Source organism: Emys orbicularis, chromosome 3 (genome assembly GCF_028017835.1).
Source record: "Emys orbicularis isolate rEmyOrb1 chromosome 3, rEmyOrb1.hap1, whole genome shotgun sequence".
In the NCBI taxonomy this organism is placed as follows: domain Eukaryota; kingdom Metazoa; phylum Chordata; order Testudines; family Emydidae; genus Emys; species Emys orbicularis.
The window spans coordinates 76,442,501-76,466,935 of record NC_088685.1 but is presented as its reverse complement, the minus strand read 5'-3'; the positions used below and the strand labels follow the sequence as shown (position 1 = coordinate 76,466,935).

Sequence of the window (24,435 nt, the reverse complement as noted above, 5' to 3'; positions counted from 1 at the left end):
TGATGAGGGATGGAGGGGGGTATGTCTACAAGGCAATTAAATAATGGTGGCTGGCCTGTGCCAAGTGACTCTGGCTCATGGGGTTTGGACTGAGGGGGTATTTAACTGTAATGTAGATGTCTGGGCCTGGGCTACAGCCTGAGCTCTGGGACCCTCTTACCTCGCAGAATCCTAAAGCCTGAGCTCCAACCCAAGTCCGAACGTCTACACCGCAATTAAAAAGCCCCGCAGCCCGTGTCCGAGTCAGCTGGCACAGGCCAGCCACCAGTTTTTAATTGCAGTGTAGACATACCCTGGGTCAATTGGCCCAGGCCAGCCAAAGAAGGCTGGGATTTAGGCCCTGATCCTGTAAACACTTACATATGTGACAAATTTCAAGCATATGAATTATCCAACAGAAAACACAGTTTCTACTTTCTAGGTTTTTATATGGTCACCTCTTACCACGGTAGCTGAGTTAAAAGGGAGAGGAGTAAGATTATACAGCCAAAGCTGGGGAGCCAATGGCAATTTGGTACAGGAGCTGTCTAGGCTGATGGGGATTAAGAACCTGGATTCATGTGAGACACATTTGCTATATGTGCTAGCTCTGGGAAATGCATCTCTGCAGATCACAGATAGTACTGTAGGCCCTGCTCCACCTTGTCTGCGAGATTGGCATCCTATGCATTGAGGCAAGGATGCAAGCAATGTATGTCAAACTGAACTTCACAGAGTTTTGCACTTGCAACCTTGTTTAGTCGACTTTGCTACAGAAAGGGATGTTCTGAGCCACTGGAATGCGGTCTTCTCTCGCTGATGGAATGTCAATCATCCAAAAAGAAATTTAAGAGACATGAACTTAAATAAACTGAGTTCTTCTGTAATTGATAACTTCATTTTTGGAGGTCAGCAATAAGGAGAATAAGATCAAAGCCTTGTGACCTGGAGATTAACTTTCCACCAAAGAAAGGTGAGCCTGATCGAACACCCAATAGAGTCAATGGAAAGTCTCCTATTGATTTCAGTGAGTTTTGAAATAGACCCCAGGTGCAGAAGATGCAGCCTTCTGGACCTTAGCTGTCATGAGTAATGCTGGTCAGGATATTATTTATTTGCTGAAAAGAGCAAGGCCTTACACTCAACTTGATGGCATTTCTCTGTCTGAAACATAATTTTTGAATGTCGATCAATTCCAAAATTTCAGGGAATGTTGTAGGAATCAATAGGCAGAACCTTATTGATTTTGCTGAAAATAGGAAGAGGAAAATGGGATACACATGGAGTCCCTTGTATCTGGGTTAGCAGAACCATAACCTTCAACCAGCTCTGTAACTATCTACTGATCAAAGAATCGGGTTGATGGCAGCCATTAACACCTTCCGGGATAACAATACTCCCATCTCAGCCCATAGTTCCAATACAGTTTAAAATGATGACACCCTGTATGACTTCTCTCCCAGACAGAAAGAAAAGAATGGTGGGGGCAAGGGAGCAATGGGGGCTCACATAGAGCTGCTGGCAAGGTCGGTATGGTGGAGGGTTGCAGGGAGTCTCTGAAATAGAGGGGGAGGGTAGCACAGTGGCAATTTGTTTGGGGGGTGGGGATTGAGAATGGAGGAATGCAATTGAATTTTTGTGGTGAAATTTCCATTTTGTCCAAAAGGCATTTTCCATGGAAGGAGGGGGAAAAAGTTTCAATGGAAAATTTTGAACCAGCTGTAGTCAAGAGTCATCATCCCTAGACTGAGCATAAACTGAGGGGATCAACAACTTGCAGCTACTGATTGGCGTATTTTGTTAATTTTTAATTGTTGGGGTTCAGCAGAATGCTGACTCTTCCTCAGAATAGGTCAACTTGACACAGAGGCTGAAATTAATCACCTTCCGGGGGGTTGCTAGCTTAGAAATCTATCAATATAGTTAAAAAGATTGGGCTTCTAAACAGAAATACTCACTTTTGACTCCAGAAGGTCAGATTTGGCCTTTAGCTTTGAACTTCACAACCATGGAAGCCAGTTTATCAGCTTTCTCAAAAGAAAATCATCCAATTGTCATACCAATCATTTGCTCAAATCAAAATTATACCGGTATTGCACATTGCTATCCTGCTGAGGGCAAAAGTGTCATGCTGAGATTGTGAGATGTATATTACGGATCAGATAATCCATCTCCCAATCAGTGATAAAGCTTTAACAAACATATGACTATGGCAGAATATAGAAGCCTCTTCCCAAAGTTTCATTTTTTTTGTTTCAGAATCTCTCTCTCTATACATATATATGTGTGTGTGTGTGTCTCTGTGTGTGTGTACACACACACACACACATATATATATATATACACAGAGACACATATATATGTGTGTGTGTCTCTGTGTGTGTACACACACACACACACACACACACACACACACACACACACACACAGAGACAAACACAAATATATATAGTAAAACAGAATCACAATCAATACATCTGCTTCCTCTGAATACATTTCCAAACTAAATTCTTAACTAGATGAAAACCTTCAGATTAACAAATCAATGAAGTGTGCATTCTCTGAAATGGGCTACCCATTCAATTCTGTTGGGATTAGGCATAAGCTAGTTCTGACTGCATTCTCCTCCAATGGGTTTTGTTTGATTTACAATTAAATGACAAGTTACTGTTTTGAAATAGCAATTACATAAGTTTAACAGACTTATTTCTTAAAATAAATATTATACATTTGTATTACAGAATACTGTCCTCTAGTACCATTCATTAAAATGATATTTTTAATAAAAAGTATTTAACACATAATTGAAAGCATGAGGCATAAATAAATTATGTAAAAAAGAATGTACACTGTACAAAGGCTATATGTGTTATGTCTTTTTATGGAGAGCTGAAAAACAAACTAAAAGAGAGCACATGAAGACTTGAAGAGTGGTAGGGAAAGAAAGAGATCCAATGTTTTGCTAATGTGATCTATGTTACTTTGCTAACCCACATTCAGACTAAATATATAGTTCTTATTACTGAGTTACAGTATAAATGGTTGGTATATTCCATACTGAACATGTACCTCATTAAATAAATTAGTCAAAATGTTAGTCAATGTCTACCTCCAAAATTAACTTGTGTATGTGGTCCTATCCATTCAGCTCACTGTACTTTACTGAAGAGGGTTTTCCTCCCTCCCACAAACTGCTCTTTTTAGTAGTGAGTGAATCCATCATTCCATGTTAAGCATCTTACTGGGCTTCTATGTTATTAATATCAACCTTTTGGCTGCCAAAACAATTGAATAATGAGCTCACATTTAAAATCTTAAGTTTAGGGGGAATACAAGAAAATCAATTTTTCAGACAAATATGTCCTAATAGAAAGACAATATTAAATGTTTACAGTAGACTACATGATACTAACAGCATTTTAATAGAGGGATACAGAAGAGAGTCAAACAGGAGAAAGAACATTTAGAAATATTCTATTTCAAGTTATTTCAAATCGATCTTTATTTAACTTATACTTTTAAGAATAATTGCATTGTGCAAACCACAGAAAAGGATATAAGTAACAGATTGATAAATTAGAGTTCATCATAACCAAGTGCACGCTGGAGTACAATATACTTCTAGTCCTGTGCTCTGCTTTATAAATAGCAGAAAAATCACAAGGAGAACTAAGGGGAGAGACTGCATTTCTTTATGACCTTATTTGAAAGATAAACTCCTTGGGGAAATACAATTTATTCAGATTATCAAGACCCTGCTGTGCAAATCTACAGTCTGGGAGCACACTACAGAGATCAAAAAATATTTACTTTATTCTGTTGGGTATAAAATCTTTTAATGAATGCATAATTACAGAAAAAGTGTATAGAGCTTTAGAAATTCCATTGCTGAGCCAAGCCATTAATATCCAAGGCATCATACCCAGTTGTGACTCCACCTGCTTCCTATTTGGATTACAACACAGTTATAAATCAAGGTATTATGTGACTACCCATATTGGTGCCACAGAAACAGATAGCTTTGTATTATTTCCCCTCTGCAAAATGAGATGACAACCAATGCCTGAAAGCAAAAACATGTCTTCTAAGAGTGTAAGCCCTTAGGGGCAGAGGCTCTGTCTTCGTAATTCTTTGAACAGCACCTAGCACAATGGACTCTTGATCCTGATTGGGGCATCTGGGCGCTATGGTAATATAAATGTTAAGTAAAATAAAATAAGTAACAAATAATAAATAAATAAAAATAAGTAGATAAATGGTTAAATGTAATTCTGGTGTAAGTCAAAATAGAAATAACAAACTATTTAAAACAATGAGAAATCTGTAACAAGGCAAAAATACATTAGGTACTGTACTACACTGAGAAATCTAGTGGATAGTTTATCTTTTTAAAATAAAATAATTACAAAAGAGGAGCCAAATTCTGCCATTTCACACACAGTGCATTATTATTAACTAAGGCTCTGATCCCACAAAGACTTACTCATGTGCTTAACTTTAATGAGACCATTCAAGCTTGAAATCCATGCTAGTACTTATGAACTTAAACTTACGTATATGCATAAATCTTTACAAGATTGGGGCTTTAGGCCTCATTCTGAAACTCTTGCTCATATTGAGCATCTGAGTAGTCCCACTGATGCATGGAAGTAATTTTTGCAGAATCAGTGTCACGCTGGGATAGTAAGGGATGGGGGGAGGGTTCAAATTCAAATCCCCCCTATATATAATAGCATAGACATAGATATATATATATTTTTCGTAAGTAGACGAATGGTAACTGATCAGTGGCTGAATGTAGACACATATCCTTGTAGACTTAAGGGACACGATCAACTTTATTTTCTTTTAATTGACTAATTATACAAAATTCAATTTATTGGTAGAACATGCTTTCCATAGGAATTAAAAAACCTAGGATATGCTATTTTTTAAAAGTGTAAAGTTGATCTGAATCCCTGCTGATGTTCTGAAGGATGTTCTGAGTTAGGCCCAAGATCAGCAACATCAAACAGGCTCAGGCCCACTCATTTCCCTCCTTCTCTATTTTCTTTCACACTGTGTCTGCTGCCTTTTCAGTTTCAGCTTTATTGCAGCTGTTGCTAGTAAACACTCTCTTTCAGAGCAGGGGGGAAAGAAGGTCTGTGATCTTCACAAGGACAGAGTATGAAAGTGATGTTATCATCTTAGTCCATAAGACTGAAAATGCAACTGACCACTACCAAAACCGTGAAACTGACTATATACAAAGTGCCACCAAATGTACAAGGTAAACCAACTGACAAAAAAAAAGAAAAAGACGATGACGACATATTATTGTAGCTGAGAGAGATTTCAGTGGTTACTTGTAACAACAATAGTTGTGTAAATTTTCAAGATGAAGGGGTCTGACCTTTTAAACAATCATGACTACAGAGATATCCATTCATTTCTGTTGTATATTACATATGCCTATTTCAGAAAAATGATATAAATGCAACATTAAGATGGCATAGTTCAACATTTTAGCACATCACATAATAGAAAAACAAAGTTTGTACAGCAATGTTAAAGTAGCCACAAGACATTTATGCAGCGTTTTCAATTCCTGTTTACATTTCTTTAACTCCAAAGTGAGTTGGGCCGTCCTGGGAATCCCACATGTGGCTGGCACAAAACCTTCTCAGTTGGGAGGTTTCACATAACAGAGGCAAGGTTAGCATTACTTTACACAAGGAAAATCCTGTGGGATCAAAGTGAGTGCTACAGCAGAGGCCACCTCTTCCATTGCCCACCCCTTCTCATACTCACAGTCCCAGGCTCTGGAAATCCCCAAACCTAAAGAGAGTGTTTCTGGAGGTTTAAAGACCTTAAAGATTTTACAAAACTTGGAGAGTCTCCCTCTTCTCGGAGGATACATCATGTGGGATGATTTGGTCCCTACTCTTTACCCTGGCAAGTATTATTTATGGACCTTAAATACGTTTTTTTACTATTTTTTACTCCTGTTGCCTGGCAGAGTGAACACAGTGACGGGAGAGAGCTGAATCCTATTTTGGCACATTTAGCATCAACAATCTTGTTAGCTGACTTCCAGTTACAGCATCTTTATTACTAGTGTCAGAGCCAGAGAGAACAAATTTTGACTTTCAGATCCCAAGCTGACTTTACAGGGTTGGCAGTTAGGAAAAAAAACATTTACCACCTATAAAATGAAGAATTTTGATAGAAGCCTCTGAAGAGTCAATAAATATGGAATGCCATAAAAGCATATTCTCAGTCACTTTGTAGAATATAACCACAATTGAGGTGCAGAATGTCTGGGGAATTTTGCTCCTCTGTGAGGCACAGTAGGCGCGTCTGTGCCTGACAGACAGGGCAAAATGAATCTGAGATGTTATAAATGAGTGTGGGGACTTAAGATCAGTTTTAAAATGTGCCACATGCTCTGAAATGATTTTTCAGTTGCTTATATCTTATTTTGCAGCTTTTCAGTTAACAGTGCAGCAAAGGCCCTAGTACTCATTGGCAATTTACATGCAAAACTTAAAATTTCAGTTGTTTTTGCATGAATTGTGTCTTAAAAATATGGTTAGAAGTATTTATTTATTTATTAGAATTTTTCCCCCTTCTTGGAAATAAAAAATAACTGAAGAAAGTTTCCTTAATTTTTTGAGAGAAGAAATTACCTTTAAACTGAGATCATGCACAGAAAGTTTCATGTCAAGAAGAAAGATTCATCAGAAATTTATGAGTGTTTATAAAGTACTATTTGGAGTCTTTACTACCAACTGACAATCTAATATCAAGGTTCCCTTACACTTCCCATTATAAGACCCCATTTCAATTGCTCATTTCCCCCTCCCCCCCCAAATTTAACCACCTAGGCTGAATTTTTCCAGTCTCCCAGGTTTATATTTTCTTTAATTTCAGCCAAAACAGTTGTGTGTTACTGAGACTGATGCTAGGGAAAAATACATTGTTTTGCCAATGTTAAAAAATTCTGGCAGCCATTTCTTTGAGAAGCTCTACCACCCCCATATTTTGAAGGAAGAATTTAAAATTTAGCAGGTCGGTGGGCCTTTGTGTCAGCACCTCACAAGGTTGGGCTGTGGGAGACCTATTGTGAAATAGCGAGTAAGGGCTTGAAGCTACATGGTGCTGAGTGCCATCAGCTCTCATTGAAGTTCATGGGTCATGTAGAAACTGAGCACCTATCAGGATCTGGCCCTAAAGGAATGAACAATAAAAAAGCAAGGATAATGAGTCACAAAATTCACTCTGTTAATTCATTTGGGTAACTATATATCTATTTAGGAACCTAAGTGGCCCCCACCACTGTGGTATCTGAGCACCTCACAGTCATTAATGGATTTTATCCTCACAACAGAAATTAGGCTAGGCATAACAGGTATACTTTTTAAAAAACTAGAGTTGGTTGAAAATGGGATTTCTTTCACAAACATTTGAGTGAAAAATTAGTCCCTTTTTGTCACAATTTTGATGAACTATTTTGTTGAAATTTCAAAATTTGGAATATTTCAACCATCTCTAAAACCCTTACCAATGTCTTGATACAGTGGCAGGCTGGGACAGATTATATGTATTTTTAAAGAGGGTGGGACTAATACAACGTGACCCTCATCATTACTCATCTATTGAGTCTGTAAATTCTGGTCAGGGGCTGGATAGTCTTATCTGTTTGTATAGCACATTGCCCAGTGGAACCCTGGTCCTTACCGGGGCCGCTGTGCACTGCCACAATACACATGGTAAATAATGATAATAATCTAATGTTCAGAGGAGCATGCACCACATATTTATATACATACACCCCAATCCAGTAATTAAACCTCCACTCAACTCCCTGAACAGATTGCTCCTGCTCCCAGCAGAAATAATTTGTGCAGGTATTGTGGAGGCTGGAGTGCCAGAACAGAAAACCACATTAATACTGCTTTTGAAGTGTGTACTGTGGGCCCAAGCCTCCTAGCCCTTCATACACAGAACTCCTTTTGAAGCCAATAGGAGTTTCGTGAATAAAGTGTTTTCAGGACTGAGACCTCATATGTATGTATTTGGGGTAGCTACAACACTTTCTTCACACTGGGCAGAAGTGTTTAGATATTATAATGATGGGGATCTTATAAATATATAATTAGATTAGATAGGGTTCCAAGTAAATAAGGGGGAGATTTTCAAGGCATGAATAGTTGTTAGACACCTCACTTCCCCTAGTTACTTGGAAAATCTCCTCCTGAAATACTTTGTCCCATATTTTAGAAATTTAGTGAATAGCTTGTTACCACTGTCTCTCTGCTCCAAAGAACATATACAAATTATACACACACACAATATGTGGAGAGAATTCCATATGTTTTTCCCTTCTGCTTGAGACCTCCCTCCCTCCCTGTTCTTTGACGTCAACAGTTCGAATGTCATAACTGTTGTATGTATTGTAACCAAATGCAAAATGTGCCAATTTAGAAATACTTAGGTTCAGAGCAGACTTAGTTCTACAAAACAGAGCAGAGGTACACATCTTTCCACATCCAAGGCCACATGTACTCCACAGCAAGCTAGACCTAAATTCTGTGACAAGGTCCATAGGTTCTGCAACACTCTGCTGCAGCAGATGGGAAATTCTGCAGCAGCTTTATGCTTCATTCAAATTAATAAGCAAGGTTTTGAAATAATTAGATTGAAAATGGGGGACAGCCAGGGCTTTGGGCATCTGGGTGGCACAGGAGACAGTTTTGGATTGTGGGATAAACATATTAGCTGTCTGTTTCTGCTAAAATAATCTGTAATGAAATAGTTAATATTGATATTTAAATTGTCATCTTTAAATCTGACCATTAGAAACCCATTGAGATGAATGGGGCCAGTTTACACATCACAGAGCTATTGTTCCACATTGGTTGAAGACTGCAGACTGCATAGATTTACATTTTGTTCTGGTTTTCAAGTTTTCTTCACTACCAGGCTGGACAGAAACGTTTCTTTTTTAAGTAGAAGTTTACATTCTGGAACACAGATCTGATGCAAGAAATGGCGTCCCAAGGCAAATTCTATTGATATGTAATTGTGGACAGTACGTGGCACTGTCTCGGTCTATACATACTACAGATGATAGATTGTGATAAGACACTGTGACATTTACCGTTACTAATGCAGAGCCATGGAAAACGGTCAGCATTGGCCTATCTAGTTAAGAGTTTTCTCCTCTTCTTCTCTCCCATGAAATTAAATGTTTAAATGTAGACCACACATTGTTTAATATATATTTACAAAGAAACTTCAGAACTGGACATTTATTTTTGGGGTCTCTATTTTTGCACTTACTTTTGAACATTTTGGCCTTAGTATCTTGTCATTTTTATTTATAAAGCACCCCCTTTCCTTTAACCACTTACGGCGTTGCACAGTTAAAAAAATAACAAACAGCAACAATTAAAGCATCAGAAAATACATTATATCATGCAAAGGCACCAAATACACAAGGGTTTCAAGTTTAGATTCCAGACCATTTTGGTCCAAATCAAAATCCCTAAATCCAAATATCCCCAGATGTTAAGTGTTTAAATCCTGATCGAGTTGTGTGTGGTTTGGGTCCATTTCTGCAACTCAATAAACAGACCACCATTTTCCCATGGTCTTCTCTATTAATTAGATTGTGAAAGCAGCATAAGATGTAAAAGGCTGTTTTTAATGTCTGTCTTATACTGGGCCAAACATTCTGTACTGTCCTGCATTTGTGCAACTGTTTCAAGGATGCAGTTGCCACTTATTTTTCAGTAAATATTCTTGACAAAGATTCCGTTCCTGCTCAACCTTTGAAATCTCCTAATTGAATGTAATAATAATTTTGCTTCAAAAATACAAAAGAATATAGGATGCAAAGCTTAGTCATCTACTTCATAATGGAAAAAATAAGAATTTATCTTTCTGTTTTAACCAGTTTAGTGTAAATAAATGAAACAGGGGACAACTAACAAACATCTGATACTTCAGAGATGAAATTTGACTCCAACTCATTCATTAGCTTCATCAGGCCCACATTCCCTTCAAGTTCCTAGGTTTACAAATGATTTATAGTAACTATTTTGGTAGCTTTGTAGCTTTTCCATACTAGTAAAGACTGTAAAACCAAAGTCCTTCCATTTTTCAGAAATATCTTTGCTACAATGTCCAATAACAACTGGAAAAATTATTTATATCAAAAGAAACTTAAATAAAATCTCCCTCTGTTTCTTTACAGGAGGTAAAAAGCTCCATAGATCTAGTACTTGTATTCCTGTTCTCTCATATTACAGCAGTAAGTCTCCTCTTTCAGGTCACGTCTTCCACATAAAAGTGCTAAACTAATGCTGCTTAATGACAAATTAATGTCCATGAATAAAAAAATACACCTCTAATAGCATAGAGTAATTTGCCATTACAATATCATCATTGGACATGCCCCTGGTTTAATACGATGTATTTAATTCATAACTTAATGAGTGATATATAAAAAGAGAGAGATGAACCCTGCAATTACATTTATGTGAGTCTGTCACCTTATTTGTAAAACCTTAGAGTCATTTACATTCAAATTAGAACAAATGAGTGATTTCACAAAGTGCAGTGATAAATGACCATTACTGCACAAGACAGAACTGTATTTCCTGTGAAAACATTAACAGTTTCCTATTATTTGTTAAAAATTACAATGCATATTGCCCAGCGTTGTGTGAATAATGACTTTTTTACTGATTAGGTCAGAAGACTAATATGGAACAAAATAAATAATTTTTCTTTTCATTTTTTCTGATTTTTGCTTTAATTCATCCACTCGACAGTGATGGACTTACACTGCCACCTGCTGCCGAGAAGTGGGTACTGACAGCACCCGCTTGGATATTTTAAAATAAATTCAGTCATTTACCATCTCGGGTTTTTTTTTTTTGTCATACAGCCAAATGATTTTTCCTATCAGATCAATGCACCTGGATGTACATTGTGAGATTGGCTGGTAAATGTAGAGATATTATGTAATTATAAGTAACATGATTTGCATGTGTATGTGTAATTGCCCCTTTTGGTAAGGAGAATGTAACAGCTAAAGACACCGAGAAAATATGTACTGTGAAACCTTGGTGTTGGTCAGATGGTGATAAAAGCAAAAAAGAATTGTATGTGATTACTCTAAACATTCAGAGCCTCAATTCAGTCCAGGTTTACACCCACATAAAGGCCCATGAAGGGTCCCAAAGGCAGAAATCCTCCAAGGGGTGGCTGTGGTTAGAAAGAGGATGTGGCAAGGGCAGTCAGGACAGCATTAATTCAGTGCATTTCCTCCTATCAAGTCAAAGGCACAAACCAAAATTGTTCCTTCTTTCTGATGGAAACCTCTGAGGGAAGGCAGTGACAATAACATTGCCAGCCCTCCCATTTGGGGCACAGGAGGCTTGACAATGCAAGGAAGAATAAATTGAATGTCCCTGCACCTCTCAGGTGAACCTGAGTTACATCCTGGTGGATGAGAGTTAATGCTCTTGGGGTAGTTTGTCTACCACCATGAGCACCTCACGTAGGTAACTGGCAGTGCAGTAACACATCACAATAAAAACAGGACTCTGATCATATGGGTATGTCAGAGTCCTTTTTCTCACTGCTAGCAGTTGAAAAAGGGAAGAGGAAGTGAGATGAGTGGAAGGGGGCACAATATCATCAGTCCTCCCTTAGTCTCCCAGTTTAAGTACTTAGCTGCATAGACAGAGACACAGCAGATCTTACTTCCTAATGCTGTCTTTGAGCTGCTTGTTCCTGCCCTGGTAAATGAGTTCTTCTGTTGGTAGCTCTTCCAGTCAACAACTGACAGAACATGATACTCTTTCTAGAATTGCTGGTTCAGCACAGCAGCCACTGGCTGCATAATGGTGAAAACAAGGGAACTGTAAACTGGGTTGTTATTTTTTCCTGCATACATTTGATGTATTCTTGACATTGAAAAGGGTCACCCATTCCCTCCACTGGAGAAAGCTGGTGAGCTTAGCCTCTATGGTGATGGCTCTCTTATACAGCATCACTTTGTAATATACATGTATTTTTTAAAAACTCAGTCATACTAAGTATGTCTTGGTTGCTTGGTGACCTTCAGATTTTTTTCCAGGAGTTTAATTTGCTCTATATGAAAAACCCAGAAGCTAAATTCCCACATGAGTTTGGGCTGCTAGCAATACAGAGGTGATGCTCTCAATCTCTGGTGTAAGAATTAATGTCTCTTTTTAGGAGTGTATCTTAGTGTAGGTTGGGAGTGTGCTATGGGCACAACTCCAGATGGAGGGGGTGGGATAAGGAAGATTTAATACCTTATCAAACTCTGGCCCTGAATCACAAGATGAACAAAAAAACCCTCTTTTTTCATACACCAGCAGATTTCATTGTAGCCCTTTCCATTTGAAAAAAAAAAATAGAAAATATATAATTTAAAAATATATAAATAAATGTAAATAGTTGAGAGTCAGTGGAAGGAAATGGACAGGTCACTTGTAAGATGCTCATATTCCATGATGACAAATTTGGTATAAACACCTAGAGAGACCAATGAGAGAGATAAACATTACATGCTCTTTCCTGGGGCTGGTCTAAACTGCCGTGGTAAATCAATCTAACTTACGCAAATTCAGTTACCTGAATAACGTAACTGAAGTTGACGTAGTTAGATCCACCTACTGTGGTGGCTACACTGCGCTGTGTTGACGGGAGAGTGTCTCCCATCAACTTCCCTTACACGTCTCAGGGAGGTGAAGTACACAAATCAATGGGAGAGTGCTCTCCCATCGATTTAGCGGGTCTTCACCATACCCACTAAATCGAAACTCACTGCATCAATTGCAGCAGTGCTGATCTACCAGTTAGTGTAGACATGCCCTTGGACAATTCCAAGCAGTTAAAACCAAAAGTAAGTTTTGGTATCAGGTTTTACCTTCTTAGAGGGGAATAGATCAAAAATTCCAACAATCAAGGAAGCATGAATGGCAATCAGGGCCACCACATGTGACTAGAACTTCTGCCCTTCCTGGATATAAAAAGAGCAGAAAACACTTGGGATCCCTACATATAAGGACTGTCAATACTTCCTCAGATGAGGAGAATGAACCACATGTGCTAAAACATGCAACAGTCCAAATTACTGTCCAATGTCTAACTTCCCTTCTCTACCAAGGTAATCAAAAGCTAGCAACAACAACAACAAAAAGTTCCAATGCCACCTTTTATTTGCCAGTACTTTGATTGCCATCAGTCAGGCTTTAGCTTGGGTATGGTACAGAGACAGCATTTCTCTCCCAGTACATAGGCAAGATAAATATATCCATACTCATCCTGCTGAATATTTCTGCAGCAGTTGATTTTGGTGATTACCCAATATTCCTGACCTGACTCCTAGGCGAATGGTAATACTGTGAAATGATTTCTATCATGTGCTTCCTCTGAGACTGAAACAAAGCCCGGATCTACAGAGCTCCACAAGGCTCTCTCCTCTTCCCCATATTATTCAGCATCTATATGAAGCCACTGGGAGAGCTAGTGAGACAGCATAGGCTCAAGGTCCACAGTACGGAGAAGTCACCTAGCTCTACATCCCCAATGTGTCATTTCTCAGCTTTATCAATGCCTGGCTGAAATCAGCACCTGGCTGATGAGCAGTTGGCTAAAGCTGAACCAAGGCAAAGTGAGCTGATACTGATAAGAAGAGCTGAAGAACTTGTCTTCTCAATAAGCATTCCCCATCATTAAGGACATATGCCCTCACATTGTTCAAACAGTTTGCAGCTTGGAAGTTCTCTTGAGCTCCTCACTCCTATTAGAGGCCTAAATAGTCATGGCAGAAAAAAACCAGCAACTTCCATCTACAACTGGCCACAAGACTGAACCCCATCTTCTCAGACATAGACCTAGCCACAGTGAGCATTTGTGGACTCCAGACTTTATTATTGTAGTTTATATCTAAGAATGAAGCCACACACCTGATGAGATAATAAACAGATGCAAAACGCAGTGACCCATCAGCTTAGCAACAAACTGACCACATCACCCAATACTCTATTCTCTGCAGTGAATTCCCATTGAATACAGAGTCCAGTTTAAGATCTGTGTCCGGATATTCAAAGCCCTCTGTGATATTTCCCTTAGCTACTCCAAAGCTATGGCCTCCTATTTCAGCTATTTTCCACTGGGACCATGAAGACTGGGATTTTTAAAGAAACCTACAAGATTTAGCACCAAGTGCCATTGAATTTCCTTGGGAAATCCCAGCCAAAACTGTCAACCAGTTTGGGCTGGGTGAGACACAAAGATTTGTGAGTCCAGGAGACAGAAATCTCACAGGATTGGGATCTAGATTATGGAGAGCATTCCCACAAGAGATAAAAGTGAGCATGGACTTCACCACCTTCAGGTCTAAATACAAAACTCATCTCTTCAACTTAACTTTCCCTCAGTAATTTGCGATCTCTCACACACAGAAGCAACAATAAAAACTATAAACTAAACTATTTCTTCTGAAGGCTGGGATGGCTGAGAGAGATTTCTATTGTTATTTCAATTTTTAAATAGAATCATAGAATATCAGGGTTGAAAGGGACCTCAGGAGGTCATCTAGTCCAACCCCCTGCTCAAAGCAGGACCAATCCCCGGACAGATTTTTACCCCAGTTCCCTAAATGGCCCCCTCAAGGATTGAATTCACAGCCCTGGGTTTAGCAGGCCAATGCTCAAACTACTGAGCTATCCCTCCCCTCCATACTTAGTAAGCAATCAGATATTACAATGATGGGGATCGCAAGCACCTAGATAGATTAGACAAATAGAACTGTGCTCTGGAAAGAAAAGAAAAAGGTATAGGGCGCTGGCAGAGAAAGGTCTGTTGAAGGGGAAGATGAGGCAGTGCAATATACAACACTGATGAGTAGAGGAATTTTTAAACTAAGAGCTGGGTGAAAGCCTACAGTTGTGGAGAAGCACATGGTTCAGACAGACACATCCCTTACTCTATATCCCAGCAAAGAGGAGAGGACAGAAGTTGATAAAGTTCAGGTAGAAACTGAAGAGAAACAGTCCAACAAAAAAGAGTCCCATTCAGTTACATCACATGAAGGCAGGCAATTAAATATTGACAAATTTTATAAGTGCTTATATACAAATGCTAGAAGTCTACATACTAAGATGGGTGAACTTGAGTGTCTGATATTAAATGAAGATATTGATATAATAAGCATCACAGAAACTTGGTGGAATTATGATAATCAATGGGACACAATCATACCAGGGTACAAAATATATAGGAATGACAGAGTAGGTCGTGCTGGTGGGGGAGTGGGACTATCTGTGAAAGAAAGCATAGAGTGAAATGCAAAGTAATGCACATTAGAAAACATAATCCCAAATACATATACAAAATGATGGGGGTCTAAATTAGCTGTTAGCTCTCAAGAAAGATCTTGGAGTCATCATGGATAGGTCTCTGAAAACATCTGCTCAGTGTGCAGTGGCAGTCAAAATAGCTAACAGAGTATTAGGATAGAAAATGTCCTGACATAAATGCATAATGCCACTATATAAATCATAATGCCACTCCCACCCCTTGAATACTGCATGCAGTTCTTGTTGCCCCATCTCAAAAAATATATTTAGAATTCTAAAAGGTACAGACCAGGGCAACAAAAATGATCAGGGGTATGGAACAGCTTCCATATGAGGAGAGATTCAAAAGACTGGGACTGTTCAGTTTAGAAAGAGATGACTAAGGGGCGAAATGATAGAGGTCTACAAAATCATGAATGGTGTCGAGAAAGTGAGTAGGGAAGTGTTATTTACCCCTTAACAAACACAAGAACCAGGGGTCACCCAATGAAATTAATAGGCAGCAGGTTTAAGACTAACATAAGGAAGTACTTCTTCACACCACACATAGTCAACCTTTGGAACTCACTGTCAGGAGATGTTATGAAAGCCAAAAGTATAACTGGGTTCAAAAAGAATTAGATAAGTTCATGGAAGACAGGTCCATCACTGGCTATTAGCCAATATGGTCGGGGACACAACCCCATGCGCTGGGTGTCCCTAAACTTCTGACTGCTATGACAGGGGATGGATCACTAGATTAGCTGCTCTGTTCTGTTCATTCCCACTGAAACATCTGGCACTGGCCACAGTCAGAAGACAGGATACTGGGCTAGATGGACCATTGGTCAGACCCAGTATGGCCATTCTTATGTTCTTATCTTATCTATGCAAAAGTCAAGAGAACATGGAATTCTGGCCTTAAAACAAGGAACTTCCTTCATTTTTGACTGAGTACTTGTGTTCCCATGTTAGGCAAAAATATAAACTTTATCATTTAAAACTATGTTCCATTTAGACTTCTAAACTTAATTCATACTTCTTTCACAATCAGTTGTTGATCTTAAATTAACAAAGATTTTTCCAGATAAAAACATGGAATCCACGGTAGGAGTAAAAGAATTTGGTGGTAATATGTGAAACATAGAAATAGAAAAGTTCATTCAGTGAACCAGAAATATCATATAGCTTGATTCCACAGTGTTACCAGAAATTTCTAAGATATGTCCATTACATAATTTTGAAGAACTGTCCCAGGGTCTTAAGTTTATTCTGTTTCATATAACATTATCTTTAATCAGAAATTCGTATTAGTGATTTCATACTCTTGACTTGTGTTTGTGATTCAAGCAATTTGTTATAGAAATCTTTGTGAGATTTATCAACAGATTCAATAACTTGTTCTAAGTTAGTCATTCTAAGAGAACTGGCATCTATACTGGAGTCAAATGAATCGAATATATCTTGCAGAAAACTAATTGCAGTGAACTTGGGGCCAAATTCTCCTCTCGCTCACACTGGTCTTACACTGGTTTATTTCCACTGAGCATTATGGAATTTCTTCTGATTTGTATTAGAGTAAGTAAAAAGAGAATCAGAATAACATTTTTCTTTGTATCTCCAAAGAAAATTTGCTTCTATTTGGAGAAAACAATGGCCCAGTCTAATTCCCACTGAAACCAACAGAAAGACTCCCATTGACATCTATGGGAGTTCAATTGGGCTCATATTCAGGTGGAAGGAATGGAGTCAGACAGTTAATCTTGAATGCCCGTGTTGGCAAAAATTTAAGAATATCTAGGGAGAAACAAGGAAAGCTATTATTAAAAACACCCTCAAGAAGGTTGTGCTACACCCAACCCAAAAATTACAGAAAATCCTAATAACCAAAAACTCTGCATCAGCATCACACAGCAATAATAAACTAGATACGTTCAATATAATGTATTTCCTTAGGCTATGCTGAGCTAAAGCTCAATATCTCAACAATTCAAAACAAAAAGAAAGAAAGAAAGAAATCCAATGTCATGGTAAACCGAGAATAATGCAGCACCCAGGGATCCGACAGCAACATTAGAAAAAGACAAGTGTGGGAAGGGATTATTCCACTCCCCATCCCTTACCATTTGCATCATACTGAGTGGAGTCACACCTGGAGATACTTGCTGGGTCCCACCGGCAGCAGTTTTTAAGGTGGCCTGGTTAACTAAGGCTCACATTTTTAAAGATATTTACGTGCTGCTATGCATTGCAAAGCCTAACTGATTCAGGAGCCTAAACCTCATTTTCAAAAGAGATTTAGGCATGTAGGAGCCTGAATCCCATTGACTATCAATGAGCTTTTGGTTCCTAAGTGCCTAAATCACCTTTGAAAATCAGATGTAGGCTCCTAAATCAGTTAGGGATTGCAATGCTGATTGTAGCAACTCCTAAAAATCTGGGCCTTTTTCTTAGTCCTTTATACTACCACCAAAAAAATTATGTATTTTTTTTAAATTAATCGGTGTCATGTGGACTTTAAATAGGCATCTGATAGCTTTGATTTGGACAGTGGGAATTCTCTCTACACTGTTATAAAATGTATTTTGTCAATGTCTAGAAAGATGTTTTAATATTAGACGTGACACTTGCAGATAGCTTTATATGAATGGACCCTACCCTGCAAAGGAATTAATGCAGGTGAATTCTGACGCTGATTTAGTGGTATAAATCTTCCTGTACAGATCCCTTGGCAGAACCTACATTTAGTAAATAAACATAATAAACCAAGGGCCAAATACTGAGTCAGTGTGAACTGGTGTAGCTACATTGATTTCCATGCAGCTGTGCTGATTTACACCAGCTGAGCCTGACCCAAATTACTGAATAGAAATATATCAGCGCTGTCAGAGCAAAGAATTTTTTCCTAACCCTTTACAAACTTTGAGCCTGAGTCATGAAAATCATGATTTTACACTGTTTTTAAAAGAGGTGTAAGTGAGGGTAACTCCAACTACTCTTGATTAATATAGGTGCAACTAACTGCTTGATCCTACTCCCACTCTAGTCAGAGGAAAGACTCCCTTTGACTTCAGTGGGATCTGGAGAGAATAATTTGCCTGTTGGTTCCAGTCTGGCAGTCCTTGCTCAGTGGGATTTTTGCAATATCGGGTTCATCATTATTATTCATTTGACAGGCTGCTTGCATGGACGTCTTCAGATTGTTTTTTGGGTGAGCACAGCAATATAGCACGGAACCCTTTGTGTTACACATCAAGGACCTAATCCAAAGCCCACTGAAACCAATGGGAGTCTTTCCATTGACTGCAATAGACAATGAATTGGTTGCATGCGAGAAATATTAAGATGGTGCAGCAGGAAAAGCAACTAAGTAGGGGGACTAAGGTAAAGTAGAGTGTGAGCCCCATGCCGAACCACCCCAGCCCCTTTCCTTACACTCTCTGATTAACTGCCTTTCCTGTTATACACCCCTTTCATTCTCTAAGAACAATGTACAGTCATTCTGTACACTCACCGAATGCCAGACTATTGAAAATTTCACTACTTTACCATTTACAGTGGTTTCCTGATTGACTTACACTTCATAGATAAATTAACACTACCATATATTATAAGCCATTGACCCTGTCTCAAAGTGTCTGATTGTGGATAAAATATAAAAACACTATAAAGAAAGGGGGGGGGGGAATCAAGTGAAATTGCTGCTTTTAACAGTGTATGCCATTGGTGATTTAAAGCTGCTGCTCTTGCTACCATCAAAATCTGTTTCATTTAGCCAATCCAAATAAACAAACATTTATTTTGTTGCCTCAAAATATTGGTACCATTATTAATACTAGAGGAGTGCATGGGGCTAGTCAGTAATGGGGCCGCATTGTGCTAGGCATTGTACAAAGAGTGATAGTCCCTACCCCAAAGAGTTTACAATCTATATCTAGATATCTATGATACTTATATGAAGTAAGAAAGTGCTATTATCCCCATTTTACAGAGGAAGAACTGAGACACAGAGAGAGTAAATGACTTGCACTAGGTCACACAGGAAGTCTGTGGCAGAACATGGACTTGCACCCACGTCTCCCAAGACCTAGGCTAGCACCCTAACCACTGGACCATCCTCTCTCTCGAAAGTTAAATAGACAAGACAGACAAAGGGTGGATGCGGAGACAGAGGTTCAATGTCTAGCCCAAACTCACAGAAGATCTGTGGTACAGCCAGGATTCAGGTCTCTTGACTTCCAGTCCAGAACCTTACTAGACCACGCTGACCACAAACGGAACTAGTATTATCCTAGTTCCGTAACGTTTCCTATACGTAACTCAAAATTATGGGATTTAACCTTGGAAATAAGGTCTGCAGTCAAAGGGAAATGGTCAGTTAATTAGGTATAGGAGCCTTACCTGGATGAGATAGTGAGAACATAAACTGAGGAGCTCCAACAGCTGCAGGTGACTACCAGCTGCTAGCACATCCTGGATTACTCCTGGCTCCAACAGAATCTATATGTAAAAAGAAAAAAAATGAATATCTGTTGTAAAGAACTATCCTAAGAATGGGGAAAATATGGAAAGAAAGGAAGCCAACATTTTAGGACTTTCTAACTTTAAACTCTGAAGGCAAAGCCACACAAACACCTTAAAACGAACACCCACCAAAATCCTCAGGCCAGCCTTTCTCAGAGCGATGTGATCATTGTGAACAAAAGTCAGTTACATTAAGGGAGCAGAAAGCGGTTTGCCAACCACACACAAAAATGCTAAGGCGGCTCTGCCAGTTAGAATTCTTAGCCTTTCCTGAACCTAGGACTAAGCTGGTTGCTCAGTCAGGTGCTGCTTTGCAGATGCGACTGCCATTGCCACATGTGCAACAGCGGTTTCAAGAGGGAATTCCATCTTGTGTCTTCCACCAGGCTTATTAGGAGTGTCTGGTGGAAGCATCATCGCTGCACCTCTCCCTGATATTGATCATTCCAGCAGTGCGGACAGGGCCAAGGTGCTGCTGCTGCATTCGGTGAAAGTCCTCCAGCCACTCTCCTCATCACTGACTGCCTGTAGAGTATGAACAGCCAGTAGGAGAGAACCGGGAGATGTCGCTCTCCCATCCACCATCGCCATCACCTCCCCACTCTTCTACCCAGACCCTTCACACCAGATAGGAAAGGCTGCCAGCAGTCAGGGCATACACACCCACCTCAAGAATCAAAGGGGACCCATTCCTCAACCACAAACCAGCCCAGCATTAGAGGGATTCACCCAACCAACTAGTCAGAGGTTTCAGGAAACCCACCTGACAGCCCCGCTGCTGCTGCAATGCAGAACAACTTCCAGATAGACTAGCCATTCTAGAGGATTCTTCATGTGGTGCTAGTGAGGGGGAAATATGGTGGAAAGAGAGGAGTGGAGATAAAAGGATTAATGGATGTGTACTGGCATGATTGACAGGGCTCTTGGGGGTGGATGTGGGGAGAAGAGCGTGGAATTAGTGGATGGGAGTTGGTGAGTACTTTACTTAGGGAATATCATGTGTAATCGCCAGCTGCTCTGGAAATCTTTTGAGGAAGCCCTTTATTAAAATTTTGGCAATGTATTGATGAGAATTTGTGCCTTCCTAGTGTATTCAGGGAAATTTTAGGCAGCGTATTTCATTTTTGTTTGTTTGTTTGTAATTGAAAATTACAGGAAAAATCACCCAGCTAAAATATAACTGTTCTAAGCTTTATTGAATTCAGATGCAGAAAACTACATATAATACAATTTATTTTTGCAAAACCTTGCCCTTACAGAAGTACTACAGAAGACTCCACTATCAAGTGCTATAATAAACTATGTGCTACAGATTGCAATATACCCAATCAGTATGTGCAATATACTTTGTGTCTCCTTGCATAAGACTGTTCATTGTAAGTTTTACTTCTGATATTTCTTATTAACATGGCTAAGAAAAACAGTGGTTAATTTGGATCTAAAGAAAGGTAACTGTGGTTACAATATGTTATTTTTCTAAATTATAGAATTGCACATAAACTTAGTTTAATCATAGCTATGGATAACTAAAGCCAATAGAATGAACAGGTTATATTCCATAATTAAACATAGCAATCATTATTATTTATTTAGAGTTTTTTTTAATACCTACACATGGAGACCCATTCCATTCTCTGTATATCCCTTCCAATATTTAAAACAATCAATAAGTACACAATGAACTATTATAAGCTATTACCCACCTCCATACAATTGTAATTCAACCCCAACACAATACCACAATAAACAAACCCAACCCCATTCCATCCCCTCCTCAGATACCTGCAAAAATAAAATAAAAAACAGGAACACTTTGCAAGGTAAGCAGAATGTTACAAATCCAGCATACCTAGAACTCATATAGCATTCATTTTCAAAGCACTTTAAACACATTATCAAATTTAGTATTGTCTCCATTTTATGAATAGGGAAATGGAAGCACAGAGTCAAAGTGCCACTGAGGGAGTGTCAGAAAAGGGATGAGAAACCAAGGACCTGATTATCCTGTCCATTGTTCACATGAAACTCCCGCTGATTTCATTGAGAAGTTGGATGGATGCAACTGACAGAATCATATGGCCTCAATTGAGAGCTCCCACTCTTGTGGTCAAATCATTAGACCACGACTTCCTCAGGAGACCAGAAATTCTTAGTATTTGTACATAAGAGTTATTGGGGAATCTCATTTTTTCAGGAATCACATTACAAATTACCAAAACTAATATTAATCCAAGAAGAATGGTGCACAGGCCCTCAAATAATCAACAGTAGATAATAGATACCACATTCCTTGAATGTTTGTATTTCATTAAAAAAAAAATGAGGAGTACCAAGTACTCCTCATTCTTTTTGCTGATATAGATTAACACGGCTACCACTCTGAAACCTGTATTTCATTTGGCATTCTTCCTTGTAACCTGGGACCTAGAATTGAAAGATTGTTCCTTTTGCAGTTTTGGCTTTGCACCACAAGGGGCCACTCTCTTACTTCTGTGCTGGAAGCTAAAGTCTTCAGCTATTTTTTTCTTCAATCCACCCTGCTAGCTTTCCCTGTAGTTCTGTCTTTGGGCCTCCCACTGAAATGCAGTGAGAAGCAAAAAAGCAGGAGGGGAGACACTGGAGGCAGTCACCAGAAGAAAGTACAAGTCCTCAGCACTAACATTAATTGCACTTTCTTTCAGCCATAGTATGCTGTAAAAACTGGAGGTAAGGGGCTTGATTCTTGTTTACACCAAGGTCCTTTTACACCACTCTGGCAGAGTAACTGATCCTTCAAGTGGGTGTAAATTACATATATTCTCACTTTAAGGAGCCTTTACCCTATCAGAATGGGGACTTGGTGTAAAGTGGCCTTAGTATAAAGAAGACTAAGGCCCAATCTGTTCCAGGCTTTTAGTTGTTGCTAATTAGGTTTCCACTCATGATGGTATGTGGCACAAGGAAAAGTTGGAGAGGGCTTTAGTTATAAGAATCTGTCAGTTGTTAGATATATTAAAAATATATGTTCTATAGCACTTGTCAGATTTGTTCAAATGAGAACTCAGGGTCAGACTGCCATACAAATCATTCCCATTCTTTAGGGTTTAAGGGATGTAGACCTTGCAATGTTTATTATTCAACCCTGGTTTAAACTGAACAAGTCCTGTCATCTGTGCTGATGTCACATTATTTATTACATGCCAGCCATGTGCTTGATGCTGTAAAAGGCTCAAAATAAAGAGAACCAGGGACCCAAATAGATTACAATCTTGTGGACAAAGCTACAAATGTATTTGTGGTTCCTCTGATGCATGAATATATTGTAAAACTGTATCAATCCATTTTATAGCATCATGTAGGTAGCATTTGTAGATGTGGTAAGACAGGGTTAAATGAATTAAAATTTAAAGATGATCTGCAAAAAGCCAGTGACATAATTTTATAATTAGGTGACTGATGCTCTCCAAAACAGCATAGAGGTTTTTAAAATATCCCGGTTAGCATAACTATTTTTGCCAGGTTTTAGCAGACAAATTTCTCAGTGCTTACAAGCGTCCCACACCATGTAATAATTCAACATGCACTACGCTAAGATAACAGATCCACTATTGAAGACCAGCGGCTGCCAACAGAGCTAGGAGAAGTCTGGTTTATTCCAATACTGCACCCTAAACAAATTGTTCTGGATTCTTATTTTATACTCATTTAGATATATGATAAAATATTAAATGACCTATGCTGGATGTGACATCACCAGCAGACTGGATGCTGGGATGTCTCACAACAGAAAGGAGGACAATCTACAAAGAAGAGGAAAAATGCCTTTAAGATAAATTTAAGAGTGTGCTGGGAAGCCCTCCTCACCCTTTTCACTTGGGTCAGTCGTCAGCACCTCATGCCAAAGTTTCAGACCTATTAAAAAAAGTTAATAGATCACTTTTAAGGGTCTTCTGGAGACTGTTTTCCTGGCTCCCTGAGGTGCTATTAAACCTGAAATAACATTAGCAGTTTATGTCCAGCTGACTCTTTGGCAGTAAATGTTTATAGTACACCTACCACACTACACATACACGTGTGTGCAGTGGGTCTAATTCTCCTCTCACATTGCTGTAAACCACAAATAGTTCTACTGAAGTCAGTGGAGTTACACTAGTGCAAAACCAGTAATCTTTGATTGAATTCACACCCACAAAACTAATTAAAATATTAGGCTGAAAACTAAAAAGTGAACTATTAATAAAATCCAGAATTATGAGGCATAATTAAACATAGCAGGGCAGAACCTCAGCTGATGTAAATTGGCAGAATTTCCATTGACTAATTTACACCAGTTGAGGATCTGGCTCTATGTGCATCACCAGAAGGTGGTATTTGTGTACCTTTGTTTGCAGTGTTATTGTAGCCCTTTTGATCACAGGATAGTAGAGAGATAAGGTGGGTGACGTAATATCTTTTTATTGGACCAACTTCTGTTGGTAAAAAGGACAAACTTTTGAGCTACACAGAGCTCTTCTTCAGGCCCAGAACTCGAAAGCTTGTCTCTTTTACCAACAGAAGTTGGCCAATAAACGAATTACCTTGCCCACCT

At 38.9% G+C, this 24,435-nt stretch overlaps 1 protein-coding gene across 8 annotated transcripts in view; it reads right to left on the bottom strand.

Moving 5' to 3' along the window:
- KLHL32 (kelch like family member 32) overlaps positions 1–24,435 on the bottom strand; it is a 134,333-nt gene that overhangs the window by 53,486 nt on the left and 56,412 nt on the right. For 6 of the 8 annotated variants that reach the window (XM_065401320.1, XM_065401321.1, XM_065401327.1 and 3 more), the window contains one exon: positions 19,746–19,844. The exons of the other annotated variants lie outside the window; for them this stretch is intronic. In XM_065401320.1, coding sequence (XP_065257392.1) covers positions 19,746–19,844 — 99 coding nt within the window. The remainder of the gene's footprint in view (positions 1–19,745; positions 19,845–24,435) is intronic. 8 annotated transcript variants of the gene reach the window in all.